Source organism: Nasonia vitripennis, assembly GCF_009193385.2.
Source record: "Nasonia vitripennis strain AsymCx chromosome 1 unlocalized genomic scaffold, Nvit_psr_1.1 chr1_random0002, whole genome shotgun sequence".
In the NCBI taxonomy this organism is placed as follows: Eukaryota; Metazoa; Arthropoda; class Insecta; order Hymenoptera; family Pteromalidae; genus Nasonia; species Nasonia vitripennis.
In genome coordinates this window covers 617,322-638,922 of record NW_022279588.1, presented here as the reverse complement: position 1 = coordinate 638,922, position 21,601 = coordinate 617,322, and the positions used below count along the sequence as shown (strand labels likewise).

The 21,601-nt window shown below is 40.8% G+C and overlaps 2 protein-coding genes across 13 annotated transcripts in view; one reads left to right on the top strand and one right to left on the bottom strand.

Annotated features, from left to right (window-relative positions):
• Positions 1 to 21,601, bottom strand: part of Nos (nitric oxide synthase) — a 1,339,001-nt gene that overhangs the window by 864,565 nt on the left and 452,835 nt on the right. For all 12 annotated transcript variants that reach the window (XM_032601207.1, XM_031933451.2, XM_032601209.1 and 9 more), the window contains 1 exon segment: positions 12,190 to 12,384. In XM_032601207.1, the coding sequence (XP_032457098.1) occupies positions 12,190 to 12,384 (195 nt within the window).
• LOC116416116 lies at positions 6,472 to 7,040 on the top strand. The gene is made up of 2 exons (XM_031922954.1): positions 6,472 to 6,811; positions 6,914 to 7,040. Exons 1-2 carry the CDS (start codon positions 6,483 to 6,485, stop codon positions 6,933 to 6,935), a joined length of 351 nt encoding a protein of 116 aa, XP_031778814.1. The 5' UTR covers positions 6,472 to 6,482; the 3' UTR covers positions 6,936 to 7,040.

The following is a 21,601-nucleotide window of genomic DNA, read 5'->3' as shown; positions in this document are numbered from 1 at the left end:
AACAAAATTTTAAAAAACGCCCCTTACTAATTGAAAGTACATAAAAAATACTAAATTTTCCATATTTTAAAAAATTTTTATATTTTTATTTTTAAATTATTTTTTTTTACTAAATAATTATGAAAAATATATTTGTTGATGCTTATCCAAATAAATTGACTGCAAAAAAATAAAAAAAATCTTTACCTCAATCGAGGATTAATAATAACTAGTGCGATTCACCTCACTCCTAACGTCGCTCGGTTAAAATATATATTGCAATGGTAATAAAATGTTTGTTTTGTTAAGATCTTTTTTCCTAATGTCAATTCCTAATAGGAGTGGAATTAAAAATTTTAAATAATAAAGATTTGAAGCATGAAAATTACGCATTAATTTATAATAGAAGGTAAGATTTTAAAACTGAAAATATTAAAAAACTGACTAATATTTCAGTTTAACATTTTCGTTTTAGAAATTGTTTAATTTCGCAATTTCAGTTTTATAATTTTTGCCATTCATGCTTTAATTTTTCCGAATTTTTATTTTTCCAAATTTTTGCCGCCAAGTTAAATTGATTATTTAATCACTGATTATCATGAAAATAAAGACGCTAAAATTTTAGTAAACAAATAGAAAAATATGATGTCTTATTATTATCTAGTGAGCAACATAAAATTTTTATATTATCAAAAAAGTTATCTATGCATATAGTTATTTATTACTGGCGAGAACATTGTCGTGATTTTGTTATGTATTAAAATTTTATAGTTTCTACATCAATTCGTCACTGTCGATGTGACATTTGTTTAAAAAAGATGTGAAAAAATTCATGCTGCAAATCACTTCAAGCAATAAATTAGTGCAGGAATACCTGATGAAAATGAAGATAAAAAATATATTATTTGCTGTTGTAAGACAATTTATGATACATTTATAATACTATAGATGTACTTATTTCAAAAATGGAAATTATTCTAATTCTAAAAGTCAATTAAATGATAACCATATACTTAAATTCAACACTATTTTAAAATTTTACTCGATTTTTGATATGCAATCTGCAGTTAATTTTCAATTTTCTAATATTCAACCTATCGATAGACCTAAAGAATATATTCAACCAACTACAAAAACTCTTAGACGCCAATGACATCCGACGCTCCAATAGTCCATTCTGCAGTCCTTGCCGAATCGTCCCCAAGAAACCGGGACCTGATGGAAAAATGAAGTTTCGCCTGGTTATAGACTATCGAAAGCTTGAGCTAAGACGATCAAGGATGCCTACCCTCTCCCTAATATATTGGAAATATTAGAGCAAATTGAAAGCGCACAATATTTTTCAGTCTTTGATTTAGCCATGGGCTTCCATCAGATAGAACTCGAACCCGAGGACATACAAAAGACGGCTTTTAACACAAAGTACGGCCATTTTGAGTATTTATGCATGAAGTTCGGCCTTACCAACGCACCCCCAACCATCAAACGTCTCATGGACTGCGTTTTATCGGGACTACAAGGGGTTGAGATGTATGTTTTCCTAGACGATATAGTAATTTATGCAAATACGTTGGAAGAACACGAAGAGATAGTGAATAAAGTATTCGAGAGACTATCCGAAGCAGGGCTACGTTTATAAATTGATAAATTTCAATTCCTAACACCAGAAATTATTTACTTAGGACATATAATTGATAAAAATGGTGTAAGGGCAGACCCGTCTAAAATTTCAGCTGTGATGGGATTTCCACCACTAACGACACAAGTCCCTCAATTTTTTGGTTTGGCGGGATATTATAGAAGATTTATCCTTAATTTTGCAGAAAAAGTACAACCACTCAATTCCCAGCTGCAGAAGAATAAGAATTGGGAATGGTCTGATGCGCAAAAACAAACTTTTGAAACTTTGAAACGGGCCCTCTGTAAAGCACCAGTGTTGGCCTCCGTGGATCTCAATAAGCCGTTTATTGACTACGGACGCTAGGGATGGCGCCATAGGAGCAGTCCTTAGTCAGGGAGAACCGGAAGAAGACCATCGGGTAGCGTATGTGTCCAGGTCCCTTAATAAATCAGAGCAGAACTATTCCACAACAGAAAAAGAATGCCTTGCTGTAATCGATGCAGTGAAATATTTCAGACATTATTTATACGGCAGGATACTACTATACGTTCCGATATAGCCACGTAAATTAATTATGAATGCGGACGCATTGTCCTGAAACCCTATAGACAAGAGAATTACGGAGAAACAAGAAATACAGAATGTACCTGCCACAAGCGAAGTTATAGCAGAGGAGGCTAGAATGCTGCCGATAGCCCCAAAAACTTCCTCAGCTAGACAAAATCTAAGCAATGTACAAAGTGAGGACAAGGCGAGCACTCCTGAGGGACAAAGGAAGAAACCAAGAAGGAACCGGGTTCCAAAAATGCAGCGTTAGCAGTACCTAAGGAAATGGAGGGTGGTCAAGCAAGTTTGGATGCCAGCACCATAGCAAAGAGATTAAAGTGGAGAAAGGAGAACGGACCAAAGGTAGTTGCATTTTCAGAACCACTGGTAACGACGTCCGAATTCTCGTCCGGAAGCCAGGTCGACTCTTTGGATATGACAATGTCCACTTTTTTCTCTCTCGGAGAAAAGGTATTAGGGAAAATCTTAGAAAGACCATAGCGTTACTTTGTTTATGGAGTCGTCAAAACAGCCCAATCCGCAATGTCAACCGTGTGTCGGATTCACACCGACTTAACCCATCCTTTTTACGACCAGATGAAAAACACCCAACCGTACCAAGGAACGCCCTCTTTCCCTTTATCGACCCTCGGTAAAGGCGCACCTAGTTCCATCTTCTGTGCCCTTGTTTCCCGCGATACGACCGTCGATAGTGCTTCGCGGGTAAGCGAAAGGCTTTTACGCCCTCTTCTAATTGATGTGGTCGTCATTTCGTTTCTTCTTTCTGCATCATCCAGGCGTCTGCTTCTTTCCGCATCGTCCGGTCATATGCTTCGTGCGGCATCGTCTGGCCATCCTCTAGACAGCCTCAACCCCGACACGGCTCAGTGACCTTCGTCTAGCTACATTTTTATTCCGCTGTTTCGCCTTGTATTTGCCTTCTTTTCTCTTCGTCATTTCTAACCTTCTTAAGGATCATTCACTTCATCATCATTGACTCAGGTGTCACTCTAGTCTGGAGATAACACTCAAGTTCTTCTCGTTTCATTTGGTATCGCGAACAATCGCAGAGAACATACTTCGCATCTTCGTTAGCGTCCAAACAAGCTGGGCAGTTCGGACTGTCGTCTAATTTAAATCGGTGCAGATAAGCCCGGAAGCATCCGTGCCCGGTTAAAAACTGTGTGAGGTAGTAGTTGACTTCCCCATGTTCTCTTCCAGTCCAATCCTCTATTTTTGGTATAAAGCGATGTGTCCATCGCACTTTGTCACTAACATCCCATCTTGTTTGCTATTCGGCCATTGTCTTCTTTCTTGCTGCATCCCAGATCTCCTTCTAAGTTTTGTCACTTGTTCTTCTTTTAGTTTGGAATACTTTCTTACTTTCCATCGCCAATAGGTCAATCGGCGGCATACCAGCAATAATGCACACCGCATTGTCCGATACTGTACGGTAAGCGGACGCCACTCTTAGTGCACTTCGTCTGTACACAGTGATTAGCAATCGGGCATACGATTTCACCTGCATCGCATCTGCTCATATTGGGGCTCCATATAGCATAATCGATGTGGTTACACTGGCTAAGAGTAACATTTGCTTCTGAGTTGGGCCTCCTATATTTGGCATTAATCGTGATAGAGCAGCGCCGACTTTTGCTGCATTATCACTGACTATTTCCAGATGTTGTTTAAAAGTTAGTCTTGCATCGATAGTGATGCCCAAGTACTTAATGGTTGGTTGAGAAGCTATTTGATGTCCATCTACCGTCAGTTTAATTTCCTCCATCTTTTTTCTACTAGAGATAATAATAACTTCCGTTTTGTGGCTGGCTAGTTCCAGACCTGTCTCCGTTAGCTATTCGTGTACTATACGGGTCGCCTCTTCCACTATTTCTGTCAAATCTTCTTTATGTTTCGCTACTACCACTACTGCTATGTCGTCAGCGAAGCCCACGACTGTTGCTCCTTTAGGTACTTGTAGTCTTAGTACCCCATCGTACATGATGTTCCACGTCGGTGGGCCAAGCACTGACCCTTGGGGTACGCCTCCTGTAACTTTATAGGTCTTGGTACCGTCCTCCGTGTCACATAATAGGATTCGGTCCTTCAAATAGTCGAACATCATTCTTTTTATATATAAGGGCCCATTCTGTTTCCGGAGTGCTTCGTGTATTTCACTCCATTTGGCCGAATTGAATGCATTTTTGACATCCAATGTAACTATGGCGCAGTATTTCTTCCTTCATCCCTTCCATCTTTTTCCCTCGATCGATGTTTACGCAGTGTCGATCACTAGGCTAACTGCGTCCAGGGTTGAACGATTCTTCCTAAAGCCATATTGGTGTTCCGCTAATCCACCTCTTCCTTATAAAATTAGCCATTCTTACGCAGATTATGCGTTCTAGGATCTTACCCGGGGTGTCCAACATGCAGAGCGGTCTGTATGATGAGGAATCCTGGGGTGGCTTCTTTCCTTTTGGCAGTAGCACCAGACGCTGTTTCTTCCAGTTTGTGGGGAATGTTCCCTCTTCCAGACATGCATTGTACAAGTCTATGAAGACCTCTGATTGGGGTAAGTAGGTTCAGGGCGTTCAGTTTTAGATTTATTCTATGCTTAAATAATTTCTTATTAAAATTTGCAGCGTGTAGGTATAGGTTTTAGAGCTTTTGGTTTTTGATTTATTTCTTGCCTTTGGTCGCCTTCCCCCGATCTGCTGCAGACTGAAACTCGTTGTATACAGGGTAGGTGAGTAAAGGAGTTTTTGTTTTAGATGTGACCCTTGCCTGCCCTCGCCTTCCTCTGATGTGCTGACGTATTTTATTACAAAACTCGCTGCGCGTGTTCGTTCGGCAGCTTGTGGATAAGAGGCGTAGACCCGGTGTAACGGATCCCGTGGGGCGGGGGGGGGGGGCGCCAAAGATATCGAGTGCTAGGAGTGCTTCTGGCATCCTCGACACGGACAAGGGCGTCCTGCTCATGGAGCAGTGCTTCAAGCGCATAAATAGCCTGGCTAAGAGTCCGAAGCTGCCGTTACGCATACGCTTTATGCTCCGCGACGTCATGGAGCTCTGGAGGGACCGCGGAGTGTCGTGCAAGGCCACTAGCACAGAGGGCCCCATGCCCATCAACCAGATCCGGAATGACAACGACGAGCACTCGAGCCCCGACGGGCCGCTTGGCGGTGGACCCAGAGGACCCTGCGGCTACGACTACGGCCGCAATTGCGGCGAACCCGACGTCGAGCCGAACTCCTGGGCCCTGATAAGTAAGTATTGCGTCGGTCGACGTCTGCGTGTCTATTGCTCGTCGCCGGTCGGTCATTGTGCGTGGCGGTGAGCTGCTGCTGAAGTCCCCCAGAGAAAATCATTGGCGAGTTTAATTGCAGAGGCTCGGGCTCCTGGCTTACGGCATTCTTTCGCGCAATTGCTCCGATTTGCACTGGAGCTCCGGACCTTTAGCTCCAATGGCTTCTACAACACCAACCAGCGCAATCAGCCTTCCCTCTTTACCCCAACCAGAAATAGGCAGTAGAACAATTTCTTGGCCAAGCATAACCAGCAGCAGCGCAACTCACCCCAGAACTGCAATAGTAAGTATACGAGAATCTTTGTATCGACCTTTATTACATGGCTCTCCCTCGTATTGCTGTGACTAACCATTCATCTTCATACCTTTTGCAAGGACAATATGAGGTTGCAGAAGAGCAAGATGCTCATCGGACCACTGGAGCTCTCCCTTAGGTCCTCGGCAAACTCAACGACGGTTTCTGGTTTGACTTTGTTGCTGTTGTTGTGCTGCCTCCACGATCTTAGGTTTGTGTATTCTGCTTCTCAAAAGTCGAGTTTCTATTTCTCTCTGAATTTTTTACCTCATATTGACTAATGATCAATCTGTTTTTTGCCTTTCAGTGCTGTACTAGATCACTGGCAAGGGAAAACAAGTTAGCTGTTGCTATTTATGGACTCATTACAGTCATTGTACTGTCTCTGGACTGCTTGACACATTTAGTGAAGAGAAAGTAGAAGCAACGTGCCATTAACGTACAGAATGTTATGGCAGGACACTTGATGTTTTGAGCTGGTCTTGCTGTGGGTCTTGTTAATCTTGTCTGTGGTATTGCTGTTACAATCATTGGTTCTGGTGCAGCTCTTTCGGATGCTACCAATCCAGCCCTCTTTGTGAAAATGCTCATTGTCGAAATTTTTAGCTCTGCCATTGGTCTCTTTGGACTGATTGTCGGCATTGATATGGTGAGGAGATAAAAAAAAATTTCATTCAAGAAATCCATGATGTGAGAATTGATCTTTTTCATAGATATTGCTGGCGTGTCAGCAAATGAGAAGAATGGCACGTACATTCCGTATGATGAAGGCGTCAAACGGGGCATATTCATATTCGATAGAGAAAGCAATGAACCATTTAAAGAAAAAGTATGGAATACAGTATCTACTACTTGGCCCGACTTCACGAACCCAGAAACAACTTCTTAATGACCATATTAACGGCTGCAAGGCAACTTCCCTTGACAATCCTCCTTATTTACCTAATGTCAATGGTAATCTATTAGCAAGAAAAACCGTTTGCATGAACGCCAAACAGCATTTGGGTAATCATTATGATCTTCACAACGTTTATGGTACTAGTCAAGCAGTGGTTGTTAATCAGTAAGTTTTTATTTTTTATTTATTTTCATAGTATTTCTTTTGATTAGAGGCATCATTCAAGTTAAGCGAAAACTGACAAGGTGTTTCTTCTCTCAATTCAAGAACAACGTATGCAGACTCTTGATAAGGAATTCAAAGCTCTGGAAGACGAATGCAGGAAAGTGATGAGAAGGTCAAGATCTCTCAAGACTGGAACTAACAATTCAAAGAGCAATGTCGAGTTGTTATTGCTGACAGCATTAATATAAGGTTTTTATCAAGCCTTTTTAATTGTTTTTATTAAAAAACAATTTAAATAATCAAATCTTTTTTTTTAGATATTGAATACAGGTGTGTGGACGAGAGGTCGTCAAGGCTGATCTCATAACTTACATGCACTTCCCTAACTCAGAAGATATTCAGGTAATTTTGTAGTTTAGCTTATTATTACAAACTTCAAAAACTTACATTTTTTCGTTTTTATATTAACTATGATAATTATTCTATTTTAAATTGTGGTATATTAAAATTTAATTTGAATCTTCACGCGTTTCTGTTGCACGTGCGCTCGCGGTATCGTATAGATGGCGTCGTTACATGTCGAAAAATAAATGAAGATCGCGCTGGGTTGCTGTAACGAGTCAACGGCTTTTGGAGTCATTCTGCAGCGAATCTTCGAACCGAGCACACGCCTTTTGACTTTTACACCGTTCTAAGCCATGGAAGCGTTAATTGAGCGTGGTAAGTTTGCACATTTTTCTAAATATTGAGCCATGATAAAGTAGTGTGATCTTATTAAAACGAAACCATTTTTTGGTTCAGACTACCGTCTGCGATTTCCGGATATTAACCTGCTGGACGTGGAGCTCTGGGAGCTCATCAACATCGTGCTGCTGCAGATGATGAGCATCACGGATCGTTTGGCATCAGAACTGCCTGGGACAATCAGCATCAAGACGAGGGACTGGAGTTTTCAGCAGATATCTGCGAAAATCAACCAGCGCTATCACCGCAGTTTCAATCGTCGTATCACAGGTAATCGCGACGAGTCATAAATATATATTTTTATTGCAATAATTGCAATATCATTCTTTAAAAGAACTTTTTTGGAAGGCACATCAAATTTCATGTATACGGTTTTTTTGTTACAGTTGGTGATGTCGAAATCGTCTGGGATTATTTGACCGCACAACACAGCCGCATCCACGAGTATTTGCGACTTGGATACATCCGCAAAGCTGACTTGGATTCTATTCACTGGGCCATTTACAAAGACCTCCGCAGTATGCCGATGTTAATTTAAGAATGTGATTTAAAAGTAAATATTTTATTGAAGTTAAAATTGTGAAAGTGCTATGTGCTACGAATAAAAAAAAAATTGAAAATGAGTCTGATTATTTGCGCGCGATATATGCATGGCAGCAGTTAGCTCGTCCGTGTTTTGTTTTAATTGTAAAAGCTCGTCTTTTTTTTCCAAGTAGCGTTGCGGTCACGATCGCGCTTGTCAGTCGTAGAAACGCGTCGCATGCTTGCATGTCTGTGATAAACAAATAAATTGTTGGTTATTAATTAATTTTTTTTTTTTTTTTTCAAAAAGTTGCGGATCCATTTCGGGCCGTGAAACATTTGCCAGAATTATTGAACCTAGACGTTCATGAAGAAACGCTGAGAACAGCTATAAAAAAAGGACAAATCTTACGTATCGTAAAGCTGCAGTTAAAATTCATCTGAACCACCAGGATGTCATCGCTCGCCTGCATTATGCCAATACTTATTTGAATAGGACTGAGGAGGAATGGAGAAGAACGATAGCAATCGACGAAAAAGTATTCTCAACTTGTAAGGACGGTAGGTAGCATATAACTCGTTTCACATTTTTGAATTTCGCGCTAAATTTTAAGTAAGTGGCCTCGTCGCCATGCATATCATCGCGAACCTCTTTATAACCTATAAACTACAAAATTCGTCTGCTGTAGTGCAATGTACCGCTTGAGAAGAACCAACTCGATACCTAATCGTATGCTCCATTATTTATAATTATGTTCGAGTATTTCAAATTATCAATTGTTTTTATTCTATTTAACCCTGCTTTACAGTATTATTTGGTTATTTTTTTGGTTTCAGGAAGATATGGTGTTTGGAGACCACCACAAACACGTTATCAAGCTCCATATGTTCTTCCTAATAAAACATCTGGACGAAGAACTAAGTCATTCTGGGCCTGGTTGTCTGGAGATGGGCCAGGAACTTTGGTTCAGATCAATCGCAAGCTGAATGCTGAAAGATACGTGCATCTTCTAGAAAATTTTATGTTACCCCAAATCAGAGGTAGATATCCAGAGCAAGAATATTTCTACATCATTGAGGATAACTCCCCAGTACATACTGTAAGGATAGTGCAAGACTGGTATGCAAACCATCCTGAAATAAGAAGACTGCCACATCCACCACGTTCACCGGACCTCAACTACATTGAGAATGTTTTTGCAACGATGGTTGCAGATTGGAAACCTAATTTTGCTCCAACAGAGGCAGAATTACTTCGAAGAGTCAGAAATAGTTGGGAAAGTTTGCAGTTGAATTTACACTACTTCAGAGACCTGACAAATTCAATGCCTCGTAGGCTTCAGGCTGTTATTGACGCCAATGGAGGGCACATCAATTACTAAGGTAAAACATAAGATACTGTAATTTACTTCATTACATGGCCATAGGCTTTATGTTAATTGAAACCATATTTTGCATAACCATTATCGTTCATTTATTTTCTTGCAGATGGATGTGTTATACTTAAACTGTAAATATGTTCTACAAAGTTTTTATTAAAGATGTTTATTTGAATTGTTGCTTTTATTATAAGCAATAGCATTAGTATTTGATAGAGAATCATGCCTGGAGAACCACCAGTTACGACAGACTAATTAGAGAGACAGATTTCAGAAGAAAGGAATGTTGTTAATCTTTTTATAAAATCACTTTCATATTGACTTTTTATTCACCAGTTGTCACCTCAAACGAGAGTGCGGGTAACAATGACAAGGGTGACAGATCAGAAATGGAAGTTGATGATCGACAGCAGGAACAAGCTGGTGGAAATGCAAATTCTGTAAAAATACCAGCAAACAAAGCTACCAAACTGCAAGGTCTCGAATCAGAAGTATTCATTTGTGCTTGGAATCGTACCACCCATTCGTCGGCATCTGGATCTGGAGACAGTACAGCAAGTATATGGGATATGTCAGATAATTCACAATCCCCCAATCAACTAGTCTTGAGATATTGTATACAAAGGGCAAGTACTTAGCGGCAAGTCTTTAAAAGAAAGATCAAAGCTTAGTCAGAAAAGAGTGCAGTAAGTACTATTTTTAAAATTAATGTCATATTCAGTAAACTGAATATAAACAATAATTGCAACAAACTCTTGCAGCATTGGGTGGAAGCTCTGCTCGTAAAGTAAAGGCTTCAAACATACTAAAGGCTCAGACAAGATAGTATCCAGTTTCAAGAATCCTACCATGACTTGCAGCATGCAGAGGGAGTACACAGGCCACAGAGATGGTGTCTGGGGAGTCTCTGTGATGAGATCCAGCCAACCAATCATTGCAACAGCATCTGCTGATCATGCAGACCGCAACCCCAGGAAAGTCAAAATTTGGGGTATACTTGCTTCCTGAACTCGTTGCTGCAGTCCTTAGCAGCATGTTCAGCATTTCTAGAGTGGCTTCGAAGAAGACAGGAGGGTGTAAAGGGAGAATCATTTACAAGCAGCTTGATGTTGGTTATAGACAGTACGTAGTATTTTTAATCCATCATCATCAAATTAGTTTGGGAATATTTTTTCATATTTTCTTTATCTTTGCGACAAAAATCAATGGATTTACAGATGATATGTTTGGAAGCGTGAGGCCAGTTGAAGTATTTACTTCTCTGATCCTCTCTGGAATTTCACTCCTAGTTACTTCTATCACCAGTTACTGATGTATATTTTTTTATCGCAATTTCATTCGCATTAAATAAATAATATAATAAAAATATCTCATAGTCATCTCGTTTATTTTCGCCATCTGCCGTTGCTTCGTTACTTATTTCCACAAATGTATGAAAAGTTGCCTTTTTATCCGAATTCATTTAAAACAAAGATAGTTTACGTATTATAATATGACACTTCGAACTTTAAGTAAAAATTTGAATGCATTTTTGTATTTTTTTTAAATTAAGATGTTTTTTCTATCACTTCTGATATTATTAATTTAGACAACATTTTTTTACAGTAATTGTAATTACAATTTGGTTTTTCAAATTAAACAAGTTTGTTCGCAAACTCGCATTCTACCATGGAGTTGGCGCGTTCGGCGAGATATGAAACTCGTCGCTAAAGAGCGACTTTTGGGAGCCTAACCTAACCTCGGCAAAGGCCGCATTACACTACGATATTTTCAAATCGTTCTTATCAGATATTTTTCGTGTCGAGTGTACATATAAACACACCCAAACACACATATATACATATATCTTAAAGCGAAAGTGTTTTTTTCCTAGGGGCGAAAGTACTTTCGCCCCGGGGGTGAAAGTAGACAGCACTTTCGCCTCCACAATTTCAAAAATTTTTATAACTGAAAATTTTCAAAATTCCGCTTTTTTAGGCAGGCTAAAAAGAGCGCTATCGATGCCCTGATTATAAAAAGCACGGTGCACAACAAGGGGCAAATTGGCTTTTTCAGACAAAGAAGTGACGGACCTTGGGCTTGAACCGAGATCCTCTGGCTTGCAAGACAGACGTTCTGTCGTCGCGCCACAGCCACCACCACGTTGCACTCTTCTACTCGCTCTCTTATAGTAATTAGACACCCGTGACGTGTATCCTCATGTGACACGTTCAGGGCCTAGACGGATCGTCGATGCAACGCGCGCAGCACTGCAGAATTATTTTTTCAGAAAAAGCCAACTTTCGCCCCAGTTGTGTAATGTACTATTATAAACCTGTTATCAAATTCGTGTCCAGCGACCCCAAAAACCTCATATACGATGCAGTTTCGAGCTTAAACGTTTAAAATATGTGAATTTTGCAATAATTTATTATAAAAAAATGAATATATTTTACTATTGCGGTAGCAGATTCATGTTCAGTAAACCCAAAAATCATAGGAGCTGCCTTTAAAGCAGAAGTGATGTTTTAAAACCTCAATGCTAGTGGGATATAGATTTATTCAGATAATTTGTTTGGATAACATTTGCGTGTGATTTTAAAATTTAACTATGATAAAGAATTTAAAATCTCTTTACATTGTCAAAAGACAAGTCAGGTTACTTAATAATAATTAATTAACTATAGTAGCTAGTTTGTGTTAAATTTAAGTAATTATCCTAGACATTAAAATAATTTTTTTTTTCATATATACCTGCATGTCGTACGATGGTTTTAAGTAATATAAAGCCATTTCTTGATGAAAGACTGAAGTTGTTGACCCAGAAATCGGAGGTATAATCCAAATCCAATCAGCTGGGCACCCATTGCGTAACCTCATTTCATTTTCATAATGTTTCATAAATGAGTCAGATGCCGTATGGTGGTCAACGATTGTAACATTCATGAGCTAAAAATATATTGAAATAGTACAGTGATTATTGATGTAAAAAAATAGTATAGGTGAGACAGTTAACTGTGTTGTTAACTGGTTGAACTATTTTATTCATATTGTGGTATAAAAGTATACGAGAGTATGTGATTAATAACCTTTTTCCATTCCGAATCCTGCTTCCCGACTGAGATTCTGGATACAGGGGAAAAGCGATCGTTATACGATGTCACAAAAATTTATTAGGCAACATTAACAGTATGATACATGGACAGAGGGGTCATGTATAAAATTTTATCACTGTGTAAGAAATCAGTCAGAAGATATCTTTGCTCGCTTTCCTCCTATGTGCCGACGGATATTTTAAATAAGATTTTCGATTTGAAAATTTGCGATATGTCGGCTAGGTTGGCTTAAGAGTTTCGGCTTTGGTTTTTTTTTCTCATCTTTGCTCGCCTACCTCCGATAATTCGACGTAGGTTTTCAATAGAATTTTTTTTAACTTGGTGCGCGGTGTAAGTGGGCTTAGGCATTTTTGTTTTAGATTTGTTGCTGTGGCTCGAATCTCGGCTTCGACGTCTCTATAGTCGCGTGAAGAAATTCGTGAGATATATGGAGATGCGAAGCACGCGTCGAGCACGATCTCCGGTGACCAAGGTCAAACGACAGAATCCGGTTGTTCGTGGCGAGAAGGCGTCCCTCCTAGCCAAGCTGCTCCACTCCTTGGAAGGCTCCTGAGTAGCTACTTCTGGACGTTAGGCTGAGATCGAAGGTGCCAGCCATGGGATTTGATTGCTCGGATGATGCTCGTCGACACGATACGTTTACCGGGTTACTTTAGTTTGGTCTCCGCGTACGTGTGTTTACTGGTCACAAGCCCGTCTACCTTTACGCGCATTGTATCACGCGAGCTAACATCGCGCGACAAAACGAGCGCGCGCAATATGAATTGACGACCGTTTGTTACAGAGTAAAGTATTGAAAATACACGGATAAAATACATTTTTGCTCATTGAAATTACTATGAGATTCTATATTAATATCTAATTCTAAAACAATAAAATTTTAATATAATAATTAATATTATTACTAAAAATGTTTATGACGAATGAAGTATGACTAGGGGGGGGGGGCAATAAGGAAGGTCGAGGGGGGAAGGAGGGGGGATGCGAGGGGTGGCTGCATCTCACCTTGGCTCAAAACAACTATATTATATATATATATATATAAGAGGGTTTTCTAATGCGTCGGGCGCAAAAGCTGATGCGTCACCGAGAGTGCAACGAGAATCTCGTTGACAAACGCGAGATGAGTAAAGCTCACCTCGCTTTCGTGTTCGGACTTGCATTGGCTACAGGGTTTCCCGTGACCCTCGAACTAGGTAGCTGGGATCAGAATGAATAAGAACACGGGAATGTAAACAACAGAATGATAAACTATATTGAACTCAACTATAACCATGAATACAAAGACGCGTCGCTCAAAGCGACAGCGTATAATACGGGCACAAAATAGACGCGATAACTGGCGCGAACCAGACCGAAGCTCCGTGGCCACGAGCAACGGTCAGCGACAATTCGCGTGGGCTTTTCGACGGTAAACACACGCGAGACTTACGCTGGTGCGAGAAGTCGGTTTCGACTCGCACCTCTCACCGTGGCGATGCGATCTCGGGCATCAAAAAGCGTTTCCCCTCGAACGATGGAGGCGTCCCTCTAGGCCCCTGTCGGCGCTCCCCTTGCAGATCCCTAACGGACACGGGTCGGATCTGTCCCACTAGTGGGCTTCTCGCGGTTCTGGAGGTGAGCTCTTTTCTCGCGCGCAGGTAGCGAAAGTCTGCCGATTCTATTATTCGACGCGCTCGAGTTCCCTTTTGACCTCCCTTTCCTCGGTCTTCCGTCTGCACAGCCGTCGGACAGCGTCGTCTGCCGGTCTAACCTAACTTTTTGCGACGAACGAGCGCGCGAGAATATAATATCTCGTCGCTCGTTACTATATATATATATATATATATATATATATATATATATATATATATATATATATATATGTTTGTGTATATATATATTTTAAATATGTATATTTCGTAAATACATTTTGTAGTATTTGAATTTTAATTACAAATAATTGGACACTTTTATTTATTTATTTATTTATTAATCCAATAAACGGGCTAAAAGCCCTTCACAAACAAAGTAATTATATAATAATTACAAAATAAAAGAACATAATTTAGTTAATTTTATTCTACGGATATTGAACGTGTAATAATGTATTAGGCAGAATGAGGAGACGCTGGATTCACCCATAAAACAAATAAAACCAATGTTTGTCCGCCTTGCAGCTTAACTGAAAGTGAGCAAGACTGTATCGTGTAAAGACCCAGGAATGGGTACTATAGGGGCTAAACGAAGGAGTAGACGAACGAGGCCAGTCGATGTTTGAAACCTGCTAGATTCAGAACGCAACGAGTCTTGTCGGAGAGGGCATTCCAGCATCTCCTGATCCTGCTCAACGAAAAGTAATAGCGGTAGTTGTGATGAGAGTCGGTCTCCTCAATAGCTCTGGGGTTCCGTAGCGCATAAGACACGTGGCGAGGTACGAAGGCATTGTTTAGTGACTCGCAGTTAAACAGCCTATGGGCAATCTTAAATGCTAGAGTGCAGTCGTAAAAATGCAGAACCGATCGGATGGGATGGAAATTCAAGTCCAGTTCTAAGTCACGATTATCGTGATCGGAGAAGAGAATGGGACGAAATAATTCAAATGCTGCGTAGCGAAAAAATTTGTGCTAGATCGACTCCAGCCTCTCAATCTGACACCTCTTGTGAGCAGCCCAAATTTGTGAGCAGTATAAAAAGTGAGGTAAAACAAGGGAATTGTACAAATAAAATATAGACTCGATTTTGGAAAACTGATGTGTTGTGCGCTTTAAGAACCCAATTAAACTGGACGTTTTTAAACAAAGATAATCAATATGCGTGTCAAATGAGAGGCTGGAGTCGAACCAGACCCCAAGATCTCAAATCACCGAAGTTCTCTGCAACGAGGCTGAGCCCATGGTGTAGTCGTGCCGCAACTGACTCTGACATCCACTGAAAGAGATGATAAAGCACTTTGTAAGATTTAAGCGGAGTCCGTTGCGTGTCGTCCAGCCCACGAGCGCATTCAGTTCTTGTTGGATGCACTGAGCCGCAGCCTCTGAGCGAACCTCCGAGAACAGCTTCACATCGTTCGCATAGAGAAGCACTCTTACATAATTGAGTTCAGCGACCAGGTTGTTAATAAAGATACAGAACAATAAGGGACCCAGATGAGAACCCTAGGGTACGCGAGAATTTGCATGTACGGGGTTCGACAAGGATCCTCCGACGCGAACAGAGAAGGATAGGTCCGAGAGCCAGCACAGCATACTACCATTAATGCCCGAACAGGACAATTTGGACAAGAGAAGGTCGTAACTCACGGTGTCAAAGGCCTTGGAAAAGTCAGTGTAGATGTGACGTCTACTTGACTAGAATATTCCAAGGCGTTTGACAAAAAATCATTAAAAATAAGCAGATTAGTTAATGTTGACCATGCTGTTCTGCAACTATGCTGACAAGCAGAAAATCCCCAAGAATATTAGTAACTATCGCTTCAAACAATTTTGAGAGCGTTCCGATAATCAAGATTGGACGGTAATTTCGAACGTCGTGTCTGTTGCCCTTCTTAAATATGGGTAGGACGAGTGAAAAGCGCCATGGTTTAGGAAAATGACCACGAGCCAATGAGGCGTTGAACATGTGCAAAATGGCTCCTCCGGCTGGTTCCAACAGCGCTTTAGAAAGTATGGAGAGAGGACATCGGATCCTGCGTTCGCATTGTCCTTGAGCTCGCTTACAATACGTCGGGCAAGGTCTGGATCTATTACGACCTGCGGGCGATCGTCCTCCTCTGATAGCGACATGAAATTGGAGTAATAACAGTGATGTGCTGTCGGATCATAAATAGAGCCAAAGAATTTGGCGAACAAATTGGCCCTGTCGCGATCAGAGGAGGACGATACGTCGTCGAGAACCACGCTGCTGGGGATACCCTCGTACTGTCTGAGTGATTTAACATACGACCAGAAAGCACGCAGACTTTTACCTAAATTACATTGAACCGACTCGAGATACGAACGATATTTACTCCTAGACAACCTCATACAGAGGGCCCTAAGTTGTTTAAATTCGATTTGATCGCTCAACAAACGAGATTCCTTCCACTTACAATGCACAGCCTTTTTCTGCATAATACATCTTATTAACTCGCCGTCATACCATCGAGGAAAGGATACGGCGCAATCGGTGGTGTAAGGAACGTGTTCATCGATAACATCAGTAATTATTCTATTAAAATTGGCAAGGCTGCAGTCAACGTCCTTACTTGACACCAACGGGCGCCAGCTCATTCCTCCGAGGGCCTGATTAATTAACACATAATCAGCTTTGATAAAATTACGCTTCCTAACTGATAACTCCGCAGACCCGGAATTAGCGTCGAGAGAAAAGAGCCCGGGAATATGATGATTATCAGCTGAGACGATGGAGTCGTTGACATCCAGCAAAGAGGCTGCATCCTGGGAGGGGGAAGCACAAATCTAAGGTGTAACCCTTGCCCAGGTGGACTGGGTAGTACTGGGTCAGGTTAAATGATGACATGGCGGTGCACACAGTGGCCGCTGCTTCCCTCTCATCTGGTGACAGGTAGCCAACCTGAGAGAACCTTAGCGGGATGGCATCTCAGGACACACGAGGAATGTTGAAGTCGCCCAACAAGAACAGCCGATGATCAGGACGCGTGAGCATCATGTCCTCGACAGAGATGCACCAATGATGATTTTAATGACAGGTGAGGTGACTCGAATGAAAATTTGTTCCGCAGTAGAGTTTATAGGCTCCAGGTGGGCTGGAATGTAGTTACTTAGAGCGACGAGGACACCTTCTCCTCTTAAGAGACCCGTTGGAGTCACCTCTTTGTCACAGCGATGCACTGCGTAGCCAGCCATGCCAAGCACCAGCGGAGCTGATATCTGGGGTAAGCCAGGTCTCGGTGAAGACGATGAAATCTGGTGAATATAAGGACAAGTGAAGATTAGATTTCAGTTTAAGCAGACGATCAGGCTTCTTAATAGAGTCTACGTTTTGTTGTACATCACTGGTGAGCTATTTACGTATCTGACACGCTTCCTGTCAGCATGTCTCCTGTTATAGGCATCGGCTTCTTGTCAAAGTCTTCTGTAGGCCTCTCTCTGAGTCTTCGTGCGATCAGCTGCCATCTGAACACCATATGGGAGACTACGCAAGCTGCACAGCACACGACCTACGTCGCTTCTGGAAGACAGCTTGACGATGACCGGTGGAGGAGATCCTTTGCGAGTTGGTCTGGTGAACCTCCTGGCTGTGATGACCGGTGGAGGAGATCCTTTGCGAGTTGGTCTGGTGAACCTCCTGGCTGTGATGCGAGTCAAGTCAAGGCCACTGATTCCGCTCAGAGCTCCACAAACCTTTTGCAGCAGGTCCTCCTCGGCTGGTACTTGGAGGATATACAGGATGATGTTTGAGACTCTGTTGAGGCGATCCTAGAGCTCAGCGGCAACGGAGACCACCTCTTCATCGGAGTTATAACACTCGCGCAGCCATGCTAATGCATTTCCGCGGGCTTGATCGAAAGGAAATCCTAGTTTGTTCCAAATTATTTAAAATACTCAAGATTATTGCAAAAACTAATTTTAACTATATACTATTTTTTAACGATAAAAAAAACGCGAAAAATTATTCTTCCGGATACTGTACACGATAAGTTTCGTGCAGACGTTCGAGCTCTGCACGCATTTCCGCGAGTGTATATGCGAAGAAAAATTCGCGATACGGATGTGCGAAACGATTTTCTCACGAAGTATCTATTGCGCGACGTTCGCGAGCGCGAGGTGCCCTAGCTATGATAATTTTCTACGGGAGGGTCTGGCCGCGCTTCTTCTATGTACCGTATTTCTATATTAGAACATATTATAAAAATAAATCGCTGTGCTAATGATAAAATATATCCGGCATGTTAAATAGGGGCTCTGGTGGGATATTTAACACATTTATCGGTGGCATATGATCAGGCTCGTACATCGGGCCTATTTCACCAAGGTTTACTAGTGTCGATGCCTGTGAGTCAATAGACAGCGTATCATAGTTGTCGTCTTCACGCTCCTCGCCATCCTCGTCAGTCTCGACACCCTCGTCGAAGCGGTTATGATCCTTTAATTCGATGTAAAAGGGTGAGGATTGTCAGAGCTCGTATCACTGTATGCAATGTCCAACCGTCGCACAACACGGGGGTTTACGATGAGTCTACCGATCCAACCACTATCTTCAGGTGATAATGCAAGTTCACTCGGTACGGGTGATGACGTCGTCGCTGCCTGATTCAAACCGGAAGGTCCAGGCATCGGTTCACTACTACTACTACTAATTCTTTGCACTACACTGTCACTAAATTCTACATCAATTAAGTCCTCAACACTCTCTTCTTCGACGGCACTCACTTCACTAGCAGTAGCATCCTTAGCCGCTACTTCCAGTTGCAGCACTATTCTCAGCGGCATCCTCCGATGCCTCCTGCGGCTTCTGGATCTCCTTGTCTTCATTGTTCAAATAACGCATAGCTGAAAAAACAAAAATTAATTAAAAAAAATTCCCTTTTTAAACTTTGTTAATTTTGACTTTTTAATTTGTACATACCCCAATTGTTGTAGTGTCGCATTATACGTGAAAACTTTTCATGTCCACGATTCAGGCCGTGTTGTACAATGAATGTCGTGAGTAAAAACAATGCGTACATCGAGTTAAAAGACCCGCTTCTGTACAAGGGAAGGATATTACCATGTGTTAAAAAGGGAGCAACGTACTTAGCTCTTAAGCTAAGCTCTTCAAGATCTTCATGCTCCATATTCGTCAACTATAGCTGCCGCCTACGAAGACGGGTCAGCATGGCAGGAGACAACACATCTGCACGTCTATTCCGCAGAAATTCAATAACTTTCCTCACGCACTTTTGAAGAGCACATGTTTCCTGTACCGTATATTGGCGCGACATTTTTTTAAAACTGGGGTAACTGACAAACTAGCGGTTGAAAGTTCGAGAGAACAGTGATGCGTTCGCGAAGGTGGTCGGGAAATTTATCTTTTTCGGGGCTGTTCCAGATAGTGGTAGGCGATTTTTCTAATGGGGTAGTGATGGTGGTGGTAGCACCGGAAAATTTTTGACCGCATCTGCAGGATTTTTTTTTTTTTGCAAAAGATAATAACCGATTATCTTTCTGATGAGGCTACGGACCTCGGTGCTGCTGGTATTTGAAGGATTTTTGAGGACGCCTACCGGATTTTCCGCACGCATGCGTACTCTAGTTTTATTGCACCTCATAAAAGAGATTAGAGAAGCTTATTTTCTAGGCGCGCTCGCTTCTACAGGTTATTATACAAACCATATGCTGCTTATCGACAGGCCATGTAGGTGGAGGGATGTAAAAATACGTAACGGTTATTTCTAAAAGTATACACAAAAACTCGTTATTTACGTAAAAAGTAGTTAAAGGGTAGACTGATTCTTAGAAGAATACGCAACGGTTATTTCTGAAAATATACAGAAAAAATGCATTATTCGCTTGAAAAAAATATGTAGAGGGGGTAACCAGAAAATGCGCAGTCTCACATTTCAAAAGTGTGTGTGTGTTCTTAAAATACGTATATATAAACATTTTTAAAAGAAAGGGTTTTTACGTATGTGTATGTGTCTAATAGGGCGGAGCTAACTATTTAAAAGCTTGTGCACGATTGCCAGGACCCATAGAACGTTTTTGAGCGTAAATCGGTGCGTTAGTACGACGACTATACATATCGTTATAATCAAGTCTAACATTGTCTACAATGTCTCAAGCACAAGTAGAACGTGAAGCATCGCAGCGGTGTCGAAGAGTCAATGCAGTTTTGAAGCTGCCAAATAGTATTCTAGCAGCGTGTTACGCCTTAAATTCTTCAAATACTAAAAGAGTTATAATCGGCTTCAATCAAACACGTAAAAGTCAAAATAGTAATGGTGAAACATTAAAATACGAGTTAGTGTTGAAGTTTATAAACGCCGGTGGTTCAAGAGCAAATCAGCGGGAGTTAGTTATAAACCCCGAAACGTGGAATCAGTTATAAGGTCATTTTGACCTGATCAATGCTTACTTTACTGATGATTATGAGTATTATCAGAAATATAACGGTCAGCGTACGTTAAACCTGCTTAATCACGACATGCTGTTCACTACATCGTATGGATCAAAATCTTTTTTGCTGGAGCAACATCTACAGTCATTTGCCGATGTCAACACCTACATTAAGCAGCCGGGCAGTACACCATCGGACAATACTTTTACAGAAGCAGTAGCAACTGACGAGGAAAATGCTCAACCGTGAAGAAAATGAAAATTCAGTTACCATCTATAGTTATGCAGCAAATCACATTCAAAGGTCTACAATTTATCACCGGCTGTATTAACACGCATGTTGAGCGACTTCGTGATCATACTGGTAATATTAACATGTGTATCGCTCTAATTGACGATTATATTCGTGATAATATTCATAACGCTTTGCTACGGAAAAGGAAAGAAAAATATCGTGTGCAACGAAAAAGAATTTTTAAAATATGTAATCGACGATGAAACACGCGAATTTATATATCACAATATAAAACATAATCTACCAAACAAATTCAGCGAGCTCTACTTTGAGATTGTGTTTGAAGAAATTATAGCATTCCAATTATCTTTTATTCGTGAAAAAATTGGTAAAAATATGTTTTCGAAATCATGTATAAATTTTGTAAAAATCTTGTAAAAAACTGTACATAGAAAATTTCATCATATATAAAATGATAAAAAGTATAAAAATACGTTAAAAATTATGTACAATATGAAACCAAAAAAAATTTTTAATATTTGTAATAGTACATTACGATACGTGTGACTTAAATGGTTCTTTTTTAAACGGCGCAGTTAGCACTCGAGCGTAGCAAGCGTATGAAACGCTTGCCAGTAGTAAAATAACTTTGAGAATATGTACAACGTATTTTGATTTATAACAATAAATATTGACTAATTGTGAAATAAAATGTATAAGTTGTACAATATCATCATGAATACGCGACTTGTTCGTCCATTTACAATGATCGCAAG

Coding starts and splice junctions, on each gene's coding strand:
- LOC116416116 (XM_031922954.1), top strand. CDS start 6,483: ATGAGAAGAATGGCACGTACATTCCGTATGATGAAGGCGTCAAACGGG. Junction 6,812..6,913: donor CAAGCAGTGGTTGTTAATCA/GTAAGTTTTTAT, acceptor TCTCAATTCAAG/AACAACGTATGCAGACTCTT.